The 19,694-nt window shown below is 34.5% G+C and overlaps 1 protein-coding gene across 3 annotated transcripts in view; it reads right to left on the reverse strand.

Moving 5' to 3' along the window:
- The window catches only part of Cop1 (COP1 E3 ubiquitin ligase), a 138,965-nt gene that overhangs the window by 73,946 nt on the left and 45,325 nt on the right, over positions 1–19,694 (reverse strand). For all 3 annotated transcript variants that reach the window (XM_036202402.1, XM_036202401.1, XM_036202403.1), the window contains 3 exons: positions 17,745–17,802; positions 7,129–7,243; positions 2,493–2,628 (listed from right to left, as the gene is read on the reverse strand). In XM_036202402.1, the coding sequence (XP_036058295.1) occupies positions 2,493–2,628; positions 7,129–7,243; positions 17,745–17,802 (309 nt within the window). The remainder of the gene's footprint in view (positions 1–2,492; positions 2,629–7,128; positions 7,244–17,744; positions 17,803–19,694) is intronic.

Raw genomic sequence — 19,694 nt, forward strand, 5'->3', positions numbered from 1 at the left:
TAGGAAGCATCTTTCCATAATTTGTTGTTATGAATTCAGGACCATATAATAAACAGGAGAATGAACTTGTATAAGCAACCAATTTCTAACCTTGCCTACTATGTACAGCAGAGAAAGTGTAAACACATGCTGCCACCTTGTGGACTATTGAATCTGGTTTAGTCGATTTCTTCTCGGATAAGTATCAGTGCAATAAGGTAATCGACACAACACAGATTTTATATATTTTGATAAGAATAAGAATTTGTTCCACTTGACATCGTTTCAGTGGTTTTTAACCCTTTTTCTGAAATTCATTAACTTTACTCTTAATCAAAAGGAATCAAATCTTAGAATGAATTTATTATCAATAAGTTTCAATATCAAAAGAGCAAAAAATTCACCAAAATTATGAAAGCTTCAAAGCTTTCATTTTGGACTTCATCATCCATTCTTGCTTCCAATTTATTATTCTTCATCTGTCCTGTTTGCATAACAAACTTCCTAACTTGTAAGTATTTCATTAAGAAATGTTAATGAGTATAATTGAGAGAAAATAATATAGGCTAATCATGCCAAATGAACCACCACATCTACTTAAATTTGTAAAATTCTCATTTGAAATATGTAAATGTAACTGTTCACACTTTGGATAGCTAGTATGTCTAGTCTGAAATTGTCTAGTTTTAAACAAATTCTGTTTTAGAATATAAAATGCTTTGAAATGAATGTCTATAAGTAAAAAACTATATGAGTACATTTGTTAAATTTTGGAATATATTACATTGAACAATACTAGGCTTTAAAAATATTAAAATGGACTGACAATAAGTCCTATATCCCTCAAGAAGACATGCTGCTTTTGCAACATGCACTTTAAAAGACATTTTGATCTTGTTTTTAATTGAAAAGGAAAATACCATACAGTAAAAATTAACGATGGTAAGGGACATTAACTGGAATCACAACAGGGCCCAAATATTTTAGCTTGTATATAGTCATATCAGGTCAGTATTACAAACCGCCCCCTTTTTTTTTTGAGAGAGAGTGAGAGAATGAGAGAGTGAGTGAGAGAGAGAGAGAGAGAGAGAGAGAGAGAGAGAGAGAACACAAGTGCATCTCTCTATGTAGCTCTGGCTAGCCTGAAATTTTCTGTACAGAACAAGCTTGTAGATACCAAGAGATTACTGAAAATGGGCTGAATGATGGACAACCTGGCAGTTTTCAATGTCCATTAAGGTAAGAAATGGAAAGCTGTATATAGCAGTGAAATTTGTATGTGTTTGTAAGCAAATGCACGTGTGTGCAGGTGAAAAAAGTGCATACGAAAGTCAGAATAACTGTGGATGCCATTTCTCAGTGTTGTTCAGCTTTCTTTTAAGACAGGTTCTTATAAGCCGATAACTTGCCAACATGGCAGTAAGCCCCAAGATCTGCCTCAATAGCACTAGCATAAATAATAAGCATGCACTACTATACCTGGCTATCATTTCACATGGGTTCTGGGTATTAAACTCGGGGTCTCCTGCTTTTGAGGCAAACAATTATTGGCTGTTATACCACAAGCCCCATATAGTGATATTTTACTTGTATTGAAATGTGATTTTATTTGTATGTCAATAAAGTTGCCTTGAGGTCAGAGCAAGCCAGAGCAGAAGCCGAGCAGTAATGGGGCACGCCCTTAATCCCAGCACTTGGGAGGCAGAGCTAGGCGGATCTCTGTGTGTTCAAGGACATAGCCAGCATAGCAGACACACGCCTTTAATTTCAATACCAACCATAGAAGACCTGGAGGTCTGTACAAACAGGCAGTGACGAGGAGGTCATGTGGCTGGGTTTACAACCAATGAGGGAGGAGAACAGAAAGTCTTTAAAAGGACGCACAGAAGTAGGTCTCTTGCGGAGAGGAGGAACCACAGAAGCAGTGAAGGGTAAGGTTTTCCGCTTTTGCTCTGACCTCATGGTTTTTAACTCTGCAACTGGCTCTGTGTTTCTTATTTAACAAGCAGGATACATCTACAATTGGCGCCCAACGTGGCAAGAATTCATTAAAAAACCGCTTCCCCCCAGAATATATTTTTAAACTATACTGTCAGTTTGTGTTTTGTATATTTAGACTGTTTACAATTATCTCTCGTTTCCAAACAATATCCCAATTGTTCAAACTATCAATGTATTTTGATCCTATTCCATCTTCCATAGAAGCTTCACTGGAAAATCAATCAAACATAATATTCAGGAAAGAAATGTAGAAGGTTCTATCCAGATGGCAAGACCGAAGGGAGGACATACGGACCACCTTCCATCATTACACCCAGACAACAAACAGATATACACCATAAGGAGAAGCTTCAGTCTTCTGTCAGATGGGTACTACCAAGCACTCCAATTATCAAGAAAGCAATCTAGCTTGTGAATTCCAAATTTCAGAGATGTTATAGCTGCTTCTCCAATTAATAAGTTTTCTTATATTTCAATAAAACAACACAGTAAGAAGTGTGCCAAACACTTACCTAGAAACTATGCTGGAACCATTATAGAGATCACTAGCATATGACAATGTGGCCAACGGTCTTACTGAGTTGTATCGAGTAAACTTGGACAAGCATTCTTGAAATTCATCTAACTGGCTTGCAGTTCTACTGTCATCTGTATCAAATTAAAAAAAACCAACATTAAGTAAATGAATGACACCATAAAAGAACAATGACAATATTAAAGATATTTATTATCTTTTAAATAACAAATATGTTTGAAGATTCTAAAGAAAACCAGCATGCTCAAATTAACTAGGTGCTCTTTTAACTTTAATAAAAATGGTCTATGGAATCACTAAAATGCTTTTCTATGCCAGTAAGAATGTAAATGCAATCTCCTTTATTTTAGTTTTAGCTTTTTTTCCTTTCCTTTTTTTTTTTTTTTTTTTTTTTTTTGTTTTTTCAAAAAAGGGTTTCTCTGTGTAGTTTCAGTGCCTGTTCTGGATCTCGCTCTGTAGATCAGGCTGGCCTCGAACTTACACAGATCTCCTTGGCTCTGCCTCCCGAGTGCTGGGATTAAAGGCATGTGCCACCACCTCCCAGCTAAAACAATTTTTAAAGAGGTTCTAGTGAATAGAAGTTAAATCATTCATTAGAAACAAAATCTGATTATTAATACTGACAATAAAGCCTGGAGGAAGATGTACATGTTAATGGGTATTTGTTAGTCTAACAAAAAGTGTTTACAGGGTTGTACATTTATCCCACGTTTATGGTGAAAGCACAATTAAATAATACATATTAGGAAAAAAGACTTGAAATTAACAAATGTGCTGACATAACTGAAGTTATTTTCAGTCCTATTCTCAGAGTACAAAACAGCAATGTATAAATTACTAATTCTGAAAGACAACAGTAATGACACTCAATCAACTACCAGACAAAGTCCTCTATAGGTAATCCATTCAAAGCTAAACCATCTGAGATTTAAATCAGAACATTAACATACAAAGTAGCTGGCAATTTATCTATTCATGAATACAGAGGTATGCTTGTAGTAAAATACTCAGGTTCTTAAGGCTATTGGAAATGTGGACTTATAAACCTTCCCCAAAGAATTGAAAACACAAAACAAATAAAAATTACAACACATAATTATTGCATTAGTTCCCTAAAGACCAAAAATTGAAATGATTTCTTTTAATGCTGTCCTCTCATAACTTCCTTATTTCTCATCCACATACACGCACACAGCATTTTCAAAATAAACTTCATGATTCTACTTATTACATACTATCTGACGTAACAATAGGCATAATAAAATTAAGATGCATAAAGTACCACGACAAAAACAATTTTTTGAAAAAAATTACCTTCAAAACTTACACGATATGATAAAATCTACTAAATACTTAAAATAAAAATAAAGTTATTGGAAGAAATTAAACTCTATCACTGATGTTTCATAAATGCTAAAGATTTAGGCAGTCAGAAAAACAACCTAGACTAAAAGGTCTAGTGTTAGTAGTGTTTTTATTCTAAAAACAGTACAAGAATGACCTAATTAGCATACGATATCACAACTGAAATAAAAATCCTATTCCCAAAAACTACAGTGGCAAAGTCCAACAGAATATAAATAAAACACGGGTTATGGGGCAGTCAGCCACCAAATTACTACAGAATGCTATGATATGGTAACTATTTTTATTTGTAATCCTATTATTGCGACCTATTTAATATAAGAACTGGCAAAACATTTTTTTAATATTAATCTTTCACAATTTGCCTTTAGTTACTAAGTACAAACATATTACAGGCATTCAAAAATGTATACTTTGTTGAAGACTACAATTTGTTTCTAGTGTATGTACATGTACTCTTAGCTATCACTAAAGCTGATTAATATAAACATACAACATTTTATAAGGAAAAAACTGGGGCTAGAGATATGGCTCAGCATTAAAAGCATATGTTAGAGATGACCTGGATTTGGTTCCTAGCACTCACATGGTGATTTACAACCATTTATAATTCCAGGTGGTATACAGACATACCTGCAGTCAAAACATTCATATATGTAAAACAAACCTAATCAATCTACAAAAAAGAGTTGTTATTTCAGTATCTAAGTGTATACCAGTTCTTTTTCACATATCTGGTTATAAAGTTTGGATTTTGTGTGCTTGGATGTTTTATGATCAACATCAACAGATATACATCTGATGGCATATGATCTCTCCATCTTACTTATAGCTTAAAGAAGTGTTTTCAATGTCTCTCTTCCTCTTGATGAATTTTCATTTACATCTTTTAAAATTATAATTAAGGGGTCAAAACATTAACTTTCTAATAATTACCTGTCTTTTTCACAACTGCAAAAAAAAGGTAGAGGTAGAAATGAATGAAGTGCAATCAACATTTATGAACTCCACTGGATACGAGTGAAGGTTTCCTCTTTACTGTCAAAAGAACTTCATATTCAGTAGTACAGTTAAGTGTGGCCAATGTGCAAATCCAGCATAACTTAAGATTTCTAAATACCAGAGACAACATGTACAATACAGACATTAATAAAAATTTAAGTTTGCCTTCTGGTGGGAACTTAGTAGTCTCCCATCCTATAAATCTACATCTAGAACAAATAATCTAGTTGTCACTTTTACCATTCATAGCAAGCATACCTGTGTTGCCAGTGACTTAAATCTATCTCAAGCTTTGTCATCTCTACTTCAAGAAAGTACCTCAATATCTACCCTATGGTCTATCATCCTGAGCATCAAAATAGCAAGTAATGTTTAAAGGAGTCAACAGGAATTCCCTGCCCATCAAAATATAAGTATCAGACTATTAATTTAAGCCCTCCTTATTGTAGTCTATATTCATAAACTATTAAAGGACTTAAACTCTTGGCAGTAATTGTAACATTTTCACTCATAAAAATCTTCAACATTCATCTCAAATCAAATATGCTTAAGGACAAATTCTGGCATTTCCCTAAATGTGTTTATGTGTGCATGTGAGTGTGTGTCTAGGCTGGCTACCAACTATGTAGTCAAGGATGACCTTGAACTTCCAACCCTACTGCCTCTTAACTCTCAAACTAGGATTGCAGGAAAGTGTGTCATGCTTACTTGTACTTCTTCTTCTTCTTCTTTTTTTTTTTTTTGGTTTTTCGAGACAGGGTTTCTCTGTGTAGCTTTGCGCCTTTCCTGGAACTTGCTTTGGAGACCAGGCTGGCCTCGAACTCACAGAGATCAGCCTGCCTCTGCCTCCTGAGTGCTGGGATTAAAGGCGTGCGCCACCAATGCCCGGCACTTGTACTTCTTATATAGTCCTGGCGATCCAATTAAGGACACTGCACGCTTGGCAAACATTCTACCAACTGAGCCACATACTCAGCCTACATGAATAAATAATTTTTCTCCATCACCAATTATGAGGCAAATTTATCAAAAAGATCTAAACATTATTTAAACTGTTAATATAATAAATATAATGTGATATAATATAATACAATGTAATGCAATATAATATAATATAATGTGTTCATTCATTCAGGAAGAAATCATGACTCAGTTTTCAATGACCAATATACTACCAGACAATTTCCCCTTTGATGGTTTTCATTTACAACAGGTACACTACTAATGGAATCAATTAGTTGGGCTCCTAACATGTACTAAGCACCATGTCCTATACACTTCACCTATAACTATTAATTACTCACTTAATTTATTCATTCACTTATTTATATTTATGAATGAGCATGGTGTGTGTGTGTGTGTGTGTGTGTGTGTGTGTGTGTGTGTGTGTGACCACATGTGTGTGTGCACGCGCGCTGAGGCTAGAAAGAGTAAGATCCTGCGGGGCTGAAGTTACAGGCAGTCTACTGACATAATTGGATCCTCTGGAAGAACAGCAAGCACATCTTTCTAGCCCCTCACCATAACTCTTTGAACACCTGTAGGGTTATTACTAATACTCACCCTTCACAGATGAGTGAAGACATTGAGAAAGGTTGAAGAAAGCCCTACTACTCCTCTAAAATTGAAAACCTATTATACTGTCATGTCCATGTCATCCTATATTATGTGCATTTTGAATGTTTCTAATTATTTGCCTAAACACAATCTCTAAGTCCCCACATAGAACATTCACTTAAGTCTTTTAATTGTCACTTTAGCCTAGATTTTTCACACTCGGTTATATCAATGGATAGTGCACATTTATATCACACTGCACACATGGAATTATTAGCTACCTGTTGGTTTTGCCTAAAATTTATAACATCCCACTTTGTGATAAATAAGAACCATCCTTTTATCCTCAGTAAAACTTAAAACTTTTTATGTTGAATAGGAGCTAACTAAATACAACTTTTTATTTGTTTGCTTGTTTATTTGTTTACTAGCTACACATTCATGGTTATTTTTTCAAATTTTATATCGCTTGCTCTAGAGAGATTAAACATTCCTGAATGAGAAACAGAGATTACCAGTAGACAACAGCAATCTTCAAGATCTCTAAGACCCTCTACACTATGGATAAGACTGTCAAAAACACACAATTTGCTTTGCCATTAGAACTTTCCATAAATCTAACCTATGAACCTGGAAATACATCTGAAGGATGATTTTCAGACATTTTAAGAGAAATCCTGAACATGTACCTGAGATACGAGACATCCTTGTAGAAAAATAACACTGCTCTAAGTCTTCAAAATGAGCAGTGAGTCGCTTTCGTCTTGATGCTAATGTGCTGTTATACCAAGGCTGTTTCTTTGTCTAAGGTGATAAGAAAAGACACTTACAACTCTATACAATCCACATTCTTACATGCTTACTTCTGGACTTTCAATGTACATTATAATGAAGGGACCACAAATGGTGAAAGGATAATTCTCAGATCACAGTTCCAATTTTTCAGTAATACAGGGGGAAAAATCCTCTCACAGAATGATAAAGATATAAAAATGAAACATTATCTTTTAAACACTGAGGTGAAGATGAGTAATGCAGGCCAGCTGAAAGAGTGCTTGCTTGGCATGCAATGCAGGAAGTCCTGGTTTCCACTTCCAGTACCATGTAAAACTGGCAGTGGTGACCAGGGCCTGTAAACTCAGCACTTAAGAGGCCAAGGCAGCAGGGTCGGTGGTTCTGAGTCAACCTTGGGTACATAGCAAGTTTAAGGGTCAGTCTTGGCTACACTTGTCTCCATAGTGTTAAAAAACAGAGAGACAAGAAAAAACAAAATATAACTTTAAAAATACAAATATGAGATAAAAGAAAAAATAAATGAGTAGCACTGACAAGAGAAAAAAATCATGAAGCGACTTAAATTTAATTACAAGGGCTGGATGATGCAAAGAAGAAATGGGAGAGATTCATCAGCTACATGAGCTACAATATGAAATTTTCTACCCCTCAACATGTTCCAAAACACTTCAATTCAAATCCCTATAGTGATTGTACTACATCTGCAACATACATAACCAGAACTAATTATTTCTTCTATGAGCTACTGCTCTATGGATTCACCTCTCTATCCCTCATAAAAAGTAGCCTTTATTGAGTCTGGACCCTTGTACAAACACTATTTTACTATTCTATGATGAAATGGGAAATACATATGAAGCATTTTACAAGTAAATGTACTTAAATTAAGCTCTGAGTTAGTTGCTGCTATCATGGAACACAGGAGTAACAATTCATTAGAAAGACTGAATAAGATTTAAAAAAAATGGCTAACATAAGAATTTTCTCCCAGAGACTGGGAAAAATAGCTGAGACAAGAGGGTGCGTGCCATGCAAACATGGTGATCTGTTTGATCCCCAGAATCCACTCTAAAAAGATTTGTATAGTGGAACACACTTGTTATCCCACTGCTGAGAAGGCAGAAACAGGTGGATTGGGCTTCTCTGACCAGCCAGACTAACCTATTTAGTGAGCTCCAGGCCAATGAGAGAGAGAGAGAGAGAGAGAGAGATCCTGACTCAAAATGGAAAACAAGTTTGGAGGTCACTACTTCAAACTCTGCCACCATGCCTCCCAAGCCAGAATAGACATTAATGTCAAAATCTGAGGGGGGAGAGAAAGAAGAAACCCTCTTTCTTTCAGTTGCTTTTATTAGTTGCTTTGACAAAAGAAGAAAAGTAACTATGGCAGAAAGAGCCTCAATGGTTATCTAAAAAAAAGTGGTCACCCCTATCATTATGTCCATACTAGGATCATTATGCATACTAAGCAGACTATATTTATATGTTTAGGAATATATATAAAGAAAAGGAAGCCATGAATTTGAGAAACCAAGGGAGGTTCATGGGAGGGGCGGAAGGGAGAAAAGAGAAGAAAGAAAATGATGCAATTATATTTTAATTAAAAATTGTAAATAACTAATAGAAGAAAACATCTTGAACATGAACAGGGACATCTATAGAAATAAAGTTCTAATATACCAGGTGAAGAAAGCTAGGAGGGAAAGGGAGAGAGCAAAGAAAAGAGCACTGGAAAAGAGGGAGAGAGGTACAGGAGGAAATAAATGTAAGGAGGATACAGACATGAACTTGTGAACATTTTCCAGAATAAACAGTCACTTATGTCAAACCCCAAAGAGCACCAGGGAAGGAAGCGACTCAGAGATTTCCTTGCATCACTGTCTAATATCAAGACCTATCATAAAAGACCGCTAAAATCATGACTGGAATAAAGCCCTAAGTCAAAGAATGAAAATTATTTATGGGAGAGAGAAGGATACAGCCCTAGCAGCTTCCTGTCCAAGCTTGGGTCAACGCCATTCTTGTCATTTGGCCTTGAGTCAAAGAAAATAATTTCAAGGCAAATTGGGTACCTTTCTCACTTTACCTGTAAAAGTTCCTATCTTCCCTTCTGCCCATAGTTTACTATGGCACACAATGCTCATTTCTAAAGCACAACTGTTGACAAAACCAAATAGGAACAGGTCTCTACTCATTTATAAGAAAAATTCATAGGATACTCATGCAACTATTAGAAAAAGAAAACCTATTAAGATGACAAGATATGAAAGATAATTTAGTAAAAGTTATGCAAGACCTCTATATTATAAGTACAAATATATTGGTTGCTTTTTGATAATTACATCCTAATCTATGATAATCTCAAATTAAGTATAATTATTAAAAAATATTTTTAAACGTAAATTTTCAACGTTTTAAAACTACTTAGCGGGCTGGAGAGATGGCTCAGAGGTTAAGAGCACTGGCTGTTCTTCCAGAGGTCCTGAGTTCAATTCCCAGCAACCACATGGTGGCTCACAACCATCTGTAATGAGATCTGGTGCCCTCTTCTAGCCTGCAGGCATACTTGCAGACAGAACACTGTATACATAATAAATAAAATCTTTAAAAAAAAAAAAAACTACTTAGCAATAAACATGCAAAAACATGAGCAATATGTTTTTAACTCCTTATAAAAATATCAGCCCTCTCTTGGATAGTTTCTAACATAAAGGCAGTTCCAACAGAAATATCAAGACGTGGCTTCTTCCATTTTGGGGAAATGGGCAGCAGACAAGGTCTTGATAAGTGATCTTGGCTGGCTTTAAACAGTTTTCCACATTAGCTTCCGAGGTGCTAAGATCCAAGGCATGAGTCATTACAACTCCTACACTTTTGGAACTCCTACACTTTGGCACTTGTGCGTGCATGCGTGCAGTCAAGGATCAAATTCAGGGTCTCAAGCAGAGAATCTAACACTAAACAATATCCCTGACTCCCCTCGCCCTCAAAAGGCTTCTTTATAGAGCTAACTAAGTAGGGTAATACTAAAGCTCACAGGATAAAATGAATTGGAAAACTTTACAAAAGACTGAAGAACAAAGAGTACTACGGAGGAGAATTGGGAGGGAGCTGAGGTACAGCCAATGAGACATTAAACTTATCTTAAAAAGATACCCTAACAAACAATGAGGAACTGTAACAGTTTATAGGAAATGGAAAGATACACAACAAATACATGTAACAGTGATTCTAAGCCAGTCCTGGAGCATTAGGTAGCTTTTCTCCCCTCCTTTTCCTATAAAGGTCATTATTACCAGGAATGGTGGCTCACGCTTATAATTCCAGCATTTAAGAAGCTGAAGCTGGAGAACTGCTCTGAAGCTGAGGCTACAATGAACTATAACAGTGAGTTTCAGGATAACCTGAATAACAGTTCTAAGACAGACAGACAGAGAATGACACACAGACACACATACACATCTCAGTATTAAGAAAATAGCTATTGGAATTTAAGTTTTAAAATATAAGTCCCTCTGATTTTTAATAATAATTTATTAATTCTGTTCATGATAGAGAAGCTACACAAAAATTCTAAAGTAAAAACAATAGATAACTATAGAATATAATACCTATACTATATAAAGGTCATACATTTCTGGCTTTTGTTAATCATGTTGCTAGCATTTTAAAAATTCATTCCACCTATTAAGCTGTTTTTTTAAGACTATAATGACACATTCTATAACTGTAGGATAACATCCTTAATTATTTTACTATGGCTGGGCATGTTCATATTCCAGAACCTACTAGACTTCAAGCCCTTTTTTAAAAGTTTTTTTTTTTTTTTTATGATTTATGTGCCTGTGAGAGTATATGCTACATATGTGGTGCTGTCTATGGATGTCAGAAAAGGGCACTGGAATCCCTACAACTGGAGTGACAAGTAGCTGTGAGCCATCTGACCAGTACTGGGAACTGAAATCAGGCCCCCTGGAGGAGCAACAAGAGTTCCTAATTGTTGAGCCACTTCTATCTATGGCACTAGAATATCATTTTTATGTAGTACTTCAAATTATTTCTTAGGAAGGATTCCCATATGTATAATCATCAAATCAAACGTTTCTAGCAATTACCATATGTATACAGAAGACTCAACTTGTCTATTTTCTTCTGTCTATCCCTTCTCCTACATAGATACAAACACACACATGCAGTATGAGTAGGAGAACAAATGCAGCCATGCAAAATAAGAATACAGTCATGTGATACCTAAGAATGTTTTGCTCCACAATGGACTGCTTTTATAATGCTAACAGCAGAAGAGCGTCTACTGTCATAATACTGTAAACAACTCCCATATTTGAGCACTGCTGATTATTAAACCCTTTGTGTTGCCAGTTATGTAAGCGTTTACCTGTATGCAGTACATAATATTAAATAACAATAGTATAAAATAGAATTCCCTGGGAGGAAAAGCCACACTTATTTTGAAGACTGACTGATTAGAATTTTATGACAGTAGAAAGTTGAAATTTGATAAATTTGGAATCAAAATTATCTTGGACTATTTTCATTTAGTCCCTTGAATAATCATTTAGTGCTCACCTACAGTATCTTGCTTAGAACACTTTCTATCATCAGGCACACTTTCAGAATGCATAAACTTACAAGATGTCTAGCTTTCTCCAAGCCCAAGGTGAGGAATGTCACCACACAGCATCTGAAAGCTTCATTAGCTAGCAGAGGTTTTCTGGATTTGGTACCATAACTGATCTGATGTCCCTATTTATGTTATTTAGTGTGTGCACTGATTTAGACATTCTTTTGTTCTGTGACATAAAAAATTCGTATAACTGTTCCTCAGACGAACGTTTTTGTCCACAGAGCATGGTCATTTATATTTGGCACAAAATAAATGTTTTCCTATTCCCTCTGCTATAAGAATTGTTTCATAGTTATGCACGCATGGTGGCTCATGCCTTTAATTCCAGCACTTGGATGGCAAATGGGTCTTTGTGAGTTTGAGTCTGTCTGGTGTACATACTGAGTTCTAGATCAGCTGGAGCTGTATAGAAAGACCCTGTCTCAAAACCAATAAACAATAATAATACTGTTTCCTGCTGACAACATTAAACAACTCTGCTCCTGGATTGTGTATTTAGTCTACCATATATTTTTTTGTTTCGAATGCATTCTTACTTGTATACAGTAAGTTTACTATACAATGGACTGTTGGAAAGTATACTCATCCATCTTGCTTTTATTGGCAATTGGCTGCATTGGTTAAAGTGCAGTGACTGAGCTACAACAGTGAAGTTTGTGTAAGTACACTCAATGATGTTCATACAGTAACAATCAACTAATGATGTGATTCTCAGAATGTATCCTCATCTTAAATGATTCCTGATTAAGTTTCTTGTTCTGAACTCTCTGACGTCAGTAAGAACTATTAAAGGACTTCTTTGGCACCATGTATTAGATCGTATTTTCTCTCTTATTTAGGAAATTCAGAATCATGTCAGATGACATGAACATGGGCATTTTTACCTCTTTAATCATGTCTTTTAGTAAAATGTTCAACCCTATCTAGAGTTTGCATTAAAAAGTTACAGCAAGTAAGATATTTTACATACCATACTGAAAATGTTTCCCAACAAGGGTCTAGATTTTGCTTTTGTTTCCCGATTTTGTATGTTGACATATTTCCTTACTTCTATTTAAACAATATGTATTTGCTCTGGACTCTTTTAGCAAGTCCATACGAGTACACAAACACATATTTCTATCAAATGTCTTCCTAGTTATCACAACAACATTTACTTAATCTTTCTTTGCACTACTTCATAAACTCCTTTAGCACGTTATTAATAGTTTCATCAGATTGTTAACTTTCTTTTGCTCCTTTATTACCGTATCCTTTTATGTTGATTGGTTAAGTATTCTCTTCATATTAACCTCTAAATCATTCATTTTATCAAAAAATTTCAAAGTCAATTGATCACATTCTTTGAACACCTAAGAAATTACTACTGGGAATTTGTTAACAGGAACCAATTAAACAAATAATTAAGGCCATTAGTCAATCTAAATTGCCTTATGATTGCTTTACTTATTTCAGTGTATGTATTTTTAAAATTATACATTTAAAACTGGTATTCTTATTACTGTTAATTTGTACTACCTTAATTTATCCTGTATCATGATAATTAATTTGTTGTATGCGGATCCTCCTATGATAATCTGTTTTTTGTGCTTATATAATATTGTAGACTCCTTCAGTAAATGCTTAATTTCTTTTAAATATATAAATAAAAATTATAATATATTATAAAAACATTGACTGCCTTTTATCTTGAACTATTTTATGATTCAGAGTATACACAGAAATCTTATTTATCTTCCAAATTACAACAGTATAGTCTAAGATCCTAATCACGGAGTACAGATGGCACCATATATCCTGTTTTAGAATCAATTCATTTGTTAAACTTCCCAAAGACAAAATAAATGAAATATCCTTTTAATGAAGAACACTAAGTACTCAAAAGAAAATTCAAAGCCTTTACACTTAGAAAAACCAAAGGCAACTATGTCTATAGTACTCCGTGCTACACACACGATTTCCTTCTTGACTTTTCTCTTTTATTCACTCTTCTCCAATCATCCCTCAGAACCAGGCACGATTTTAATTCAACAGCTTATTTATTTGTTGTTCCTGCAGTTAGAGTTTACACCCAAAGACAGTCAGATAACTTACTCTCTCGCTTCCTTTTCCCTTGTAAGTCATCTTTGTTTATTTTACTATTGTCTTTCCAACTAGATTAGAAGCTTGCTTAATATAGAAATTTTTGTGTTTTGGTTTTGTTCAGAACCTATAATAGGGCTTTGTATATACCAGGTACTTAATACAAATGAAAAACAATGATTGAATGAGTGGTTCTTTAACTGTACATGTCCGAGTCATAGGCTTAGTTTAACATCTCTGCTTTCTCCTCTTACTTACATTTTCTGGGTCAATCTCTTTAGTTGTTCTATGTACCACTTTCCTTATTAAAAAATACAAGGTATTTTAAGTTACAGTGTTAATAGCTGGGAAATAGCCAGGATAAGTCATTATAAAATAGATCTCACCTAAAATCTAACCGCTTTTCCCTCACATTCATTCTAATTCTTTATTACACTGCACAAGGTACAGTTGGCTTTTCATATTAGCAAGTTCTGCACCTACACATAGAAAATATTTTGAAAAAAGAAAATCTGTACTGAACATGTACAGATCACATTAAAAAAATTATTCCCTAAACAATACACTATAGTAATTAATAACAAAGTTTTCACATTGTAGTAACTATTACAAGTAATCTAAAGATGGTACAAAGTACATGGGATGATATACATTGATATAAACCCATATTTCACCATTTTAGAAAAAGGACTTGGGTATCCATATTTCTGCTCGTACAAGAAGAAAGTATGTGTATGGAAAGAACTCTCTAGCAGGGAGTCAGAGCTGAGTGACTAACTGCTATTCTAGGGGAGAACACCTTCTGTAAGTGAGAAAACAGTATCTGTATCTTAACTTGCTCCTTGAGCTCTCTCCTTCGGTCTAGACTTTATTTTAGCTATACTCTTTAGCTTATGCTCATCTATGACTTTTTTCATCATTGTTATATCAACTTATTTTGGTTGTGTCTCATATACTGTTATAAGTGAAGAAAAGACCAGGAATGGTAAGTCATACTTGTAATCCCAGCACTCAGAATGCTGAGAGAAAATTATTCCAGGTGTGAAGACAGTCTGAGATTCACAAAAGATCATGTCTCAAACAGCATTAACAATAAAGTGAAAGAAAGGTGAGAATTGGGAATACATTAACTCCAGTCTATGAAACTCTAGTAGGATTTATTCTCCACAATCTGCCCTGCCTTCTAACAGACTGTTAGTTTTGAGCATGCATTTATTCTACCCACAGAAATTCAGAAATTAGGAAGCTCCTTTCAAGTTTTTTTCCCCCCTCCTTTTAGATCATTCATAGGAACAGAATGAAGACAGCAAAGTTGTAGGGTTAGAGCCATCTAAGCCTTCTGAAACCAAAGTGCTAGATACTGACATGGAGTTGTAAGATCTGGTGTTTGCCCTGTTGGATCTGTCTTGCTTTATTCCAGTCTTTCCTCATGTCCTTATCCTTCCCTAATGCAATGGGACTGTATACTCTGTGCCCTTGTATATAAGATGTACATACGTTGTGGGTTTTATCTTTTGTTTTAATTTTGCAAGGGGTCACAGTTGAAGAGACTGACTTTAGTCTCAGAAGGTACTTCAGACTATGGGGAGATATAGAATATGGTGGTTTCAATAAAAAAAAAAAAAATCCCCTATACCCTCATATATCTGACTACTTGGGTCCCTAGCTGGTGGCTCTGTTTGGGAAGGTTTAAAACATTTAGGAGGTGTGGCTCTGCTGGAAAAAGGGTATTCTGGTAGTGTCTTTTATAGCTTGGGCCCACTTCCTCTGGAGAGATGAAACATAATCTAGCATGCTACCCCCACCATAATGAACTCTATCCCCCTAGAACTGTAAGCTAAAATAAATCCTGTTTTCATCAAAGGTGCTTTTAGCCATGCTTGCTATTTTTAATTTTCATAACAAAAAATTTTAAAAAGCAGTAATATCAATAGGACTTTCTGTGGATAAGGATTGGGAAGACACGAATGCAATGCCTCAGGATATCAGAAGTCTTTTGACTACAAACCAGTAAATTATATATTAGATGAAAAAGTCATAAAAATTCTAAACTTTGAAGGGGATTACATCCTGATAAATTGTAAATTCTAAATACCATATAAATGCATTTAATACTTCTAGACTACTAAACAGCAAAGTTTAGCAAAATAACCCACTAGAGTACTTGCTGTTCACCCTATTGACTGCCTGAAAGGGAGCTGTAGCCTGCTGTCTCAGCCCAGTGTCAATGGAGACTACTGTATACTAAACCAGTTAGTTCCCAGATTCAGGATTGGCCTTCCTTACTCAAGCTATTATAGTCTTTGAGGCTTTAAAATGTCTACAAACATATCTGACTATGTATTATAAAAAAAAAAGAACACCTAAATCATGTCTCAGTAACCCCTCTATGAACTTTATTATAATTTTTTTTTTTTTTTTTGAGCTGAGGATCAAACCCAGGCCCACTGAGCTAAATCCCCAAACCCTATAATATATTTTTTAAAAGACTAAGGCACTATAAGAGTTTACCAATAGAACACTTGCCTAAAAGGCACACAGCCCTGGCTGTGATCTCGATAGTGCCAAAACAGAACAAAAATGGGCTGAACAAAACAGGTCAAAGCAAGCATGCAAATTAGGATGATAACAGATGTACTAAGTAGTTTCAAAACGATATAAAACAGGTGCTCAGTCATCCACCCATGCACCCAGGAGGAGAAGGAACCTTGAAAGCTCTATGTTGCTAGAGCTTTTCATTTACTAAAGGTAACTTTTCAACATAAAGTAAATATAAGTGAGCATTAAAACACTTCATTTGTATTTTAAAAACACTTTCTCTACAGATACTGAACCTAAATGGCATACTATTAACGTTCACTTCCTGAATTTTACAATTATATTGTAATTACAAAACACAGCATCTTTGTTTTTAAAGAAACATATATTGAATAATCATGGGTTAAAAAAAAAAGTATATACTATAAATAACCCATGGGGAAAAAGTATAATACATAACTGAAATAAAATTTAATACTTAAAAAGGAAAAACAGTATATATATATATATAGATGGGAAATGACACAAAAAGTGGTAAAATTTTAGTTGGACAAAGTATTTGAATTACATAAAGGAACTTTGTAGCAGTCTTAGTACTTTTCCCTGAATCTGAATTATTCAAATATAAAGGGTTTTTTTGTGTGTTTGTTTTTGTTTTAAATACATATAAGAACTCAGAAACTACGGTTGGTAAATATAAATCCCACAGTCAAAGATGGAAAGAACAAAAGTTAAAAGAATCATACAATTAATTGGAAGAGATGAGGCTAGTGTTTATTTTATACAAGCCATTAGTCCATAGGAACTGCTTAATGCTCTAACATAATGATATGTCATGAATTCTAACTTTCATATCTCTGAGACAAATAGGTAAATGACAAAATGTTCTTCCTCTGTTATTAATTACTATGTTAAAACTACTTCTTGAGGTTGGGGATTTAGCTCAGTGGTAGAGTGCTTGCCTAGCAAGTGCAAGGCACGGGTTTCGATCCTCAGCTCCACAAAACAACAACAACAACAAAAAAACCAAACAAACAAACAAAAAAACTACTTCTTAAAAGTCCTTACCATTGACAGGCAAACAAACAAACAAGTGGTTCTGTTATTTACAAAAAATGAGTAAGTCCTACTAAAAAGGGCATGTCATTATCAAAGAATATTTTAGTACACTAACTTATTATTTTACACCATAGATGATTCCACTCATAGCACCTACCAAAATATATTGTTAGGTGTATAACTTACCTGAGAAGTCCCACTGAAACCTGAAGGTTGGCTGTATTCCGTAGAATCAATAATACTACTGTAAAATGAAGAAAGAAGAATATAACTTCAGTATTTAACATTATTTTAGTAACAGGAAAAGTTGATCTAAAAATGTATCATTTATAAACCCAATATTTATAATTTTAAGTAAACATCTATTGCCAATCATTTAATTAGACATCAAAGGGCCCATAAACATTACTCCTCCCAGCTCTTCAAACATACATATCAAGAAAGGTTATCTAATGGAAATAATCATAAGGCCAGTGTGCACATAGATTTATTTCCATTTCCAAATAGGTTAGTAAGGTTTGGAATTTTAAGGACAAGAGAATTTATAGTACTGGGGAAAACATTAGCATGCACTTGATGAGCTACAGTTAACAGACCCTATTATGGCATTCAGTAGCTATGTGCTCTTAGACAATTACCTTACATCACTTAGTTTCCTCATTACCAAATGAGGTGTTTGAGGACTATCTATCTCTAGATAAGTTTCCAGCACCCAAATAGCATGGCAAAAACTGGTAAAAGAGAACTATCAAAGGAATAGAATAAATGTAAAATAACCAAAGTCTTCTCTCCTAACTCCAAATCCATATGATATTAGTTTTCTCTGCCCTGGCGGATACAGTCTGCTTTTTATGCTGTTATTCATTTGGTTACACCTTCTCCTACTTAGATTCAGTCCCAGGCATCAAGGTGTATGTGGGTTAAAGAACACAAACATAGACTAGGAGTCACAGGATTATCAACACAACCTGTTTCAAAAAGCACAGATAAGACATTTTCCCATGTAAAATTTTACAATAATAAGTAACTAAAATAAAACAATGTTTCATTTCTGGTAAACATAGTAGATTGACTAATTTTGGATTGGACTATTGTTTGAAAAAGGATGGCTTACATTTAAATGATTAGAATACATAATATCATCTGGCTAAATTACAGTAATTTTTAAATCTAAAAGGCTGAAGATAAAGGCAATACTGGATTTTAAAATAAACAATGGGAACAAACCAAAACATTCAAGTACGCAGGTAAAATTAATCTGCTACCAATGACATCTGTGCTATTAATTTATGGTAGGGAAAAAAATAAACCTTTGTTCTTAATAAATCATGAGGAACTATAAGAAGAACTTCATTATATGATTATTGAACCATTTCCCTGTAACAAATAATTGACAAACATTTTAAGTACTTTTAATTTCAAATAATAAATCTCAATTATTAATAGCAAAATTCTCGTGGATTGAAATGTGCAGACACCTCCAAAGATAATAAAATTATATTCATACTCATTTTTCTTTTCTTTTACAAATCCTTGGACATTAAAATTTAATACAAGCAGTAAACAAATCACCCCAAATAATGTGACTACACTGTCAACTACAGCAACAGCAGCAGCAGCTAACATCCACTGAGTCCTATGTGCAGACATGACTCTCCTCACTTCAACTATGCTATCACACCCCATCAGTGGGCTGAGTAGTATCCTATCTATAAATGAACAAAAAACTAAGGTGTACACACTAAACTTGCTTAATGCAAGTTACAGAGATGAAATGTGAACCTATAACATATTTCTAAAATCCCTACACTCAAATTGCCAAAGGGATCTGTCTTTGGAATAGTCACTTCCTGGTCATTCTGAATTAAAGTTTCTCCTTAACTTCTTAATGTTTAAAGCTCAGCTCCTGAGGTGATTTGCACAGCCTTCTTTATAATTTTTGAAATAAGAATACCTGGATAAGGATGTCAGTTGTATACTAACTGCGACCCTAGGAAGAAATCTTATCTTTTTGACTATATTTTTACCCAGTAAAATGGATTAAAGGAACTAATCCATGTAAATTATAAAATGCTGCCCAATACGTGGCTGTAATATTCTAATAGTTCCAACTTTTGAACATACAGTTCTCTTATA

This window comes from Onychomys torridus, chromosome 11 (genome assembly GCF_903995425.1).
Source record: "Onychomys torridus chromosome 11, mOncTor1.1, whole genome shotgun sequence".
In the NCBI taxonomy this organism is placed as follows: domain Eukaryota; kingdom Metazoa; phylum Chordata; class Mammalia; order Rodentia; family Cricetidae; genus Onychomys; species Onychomys torridus.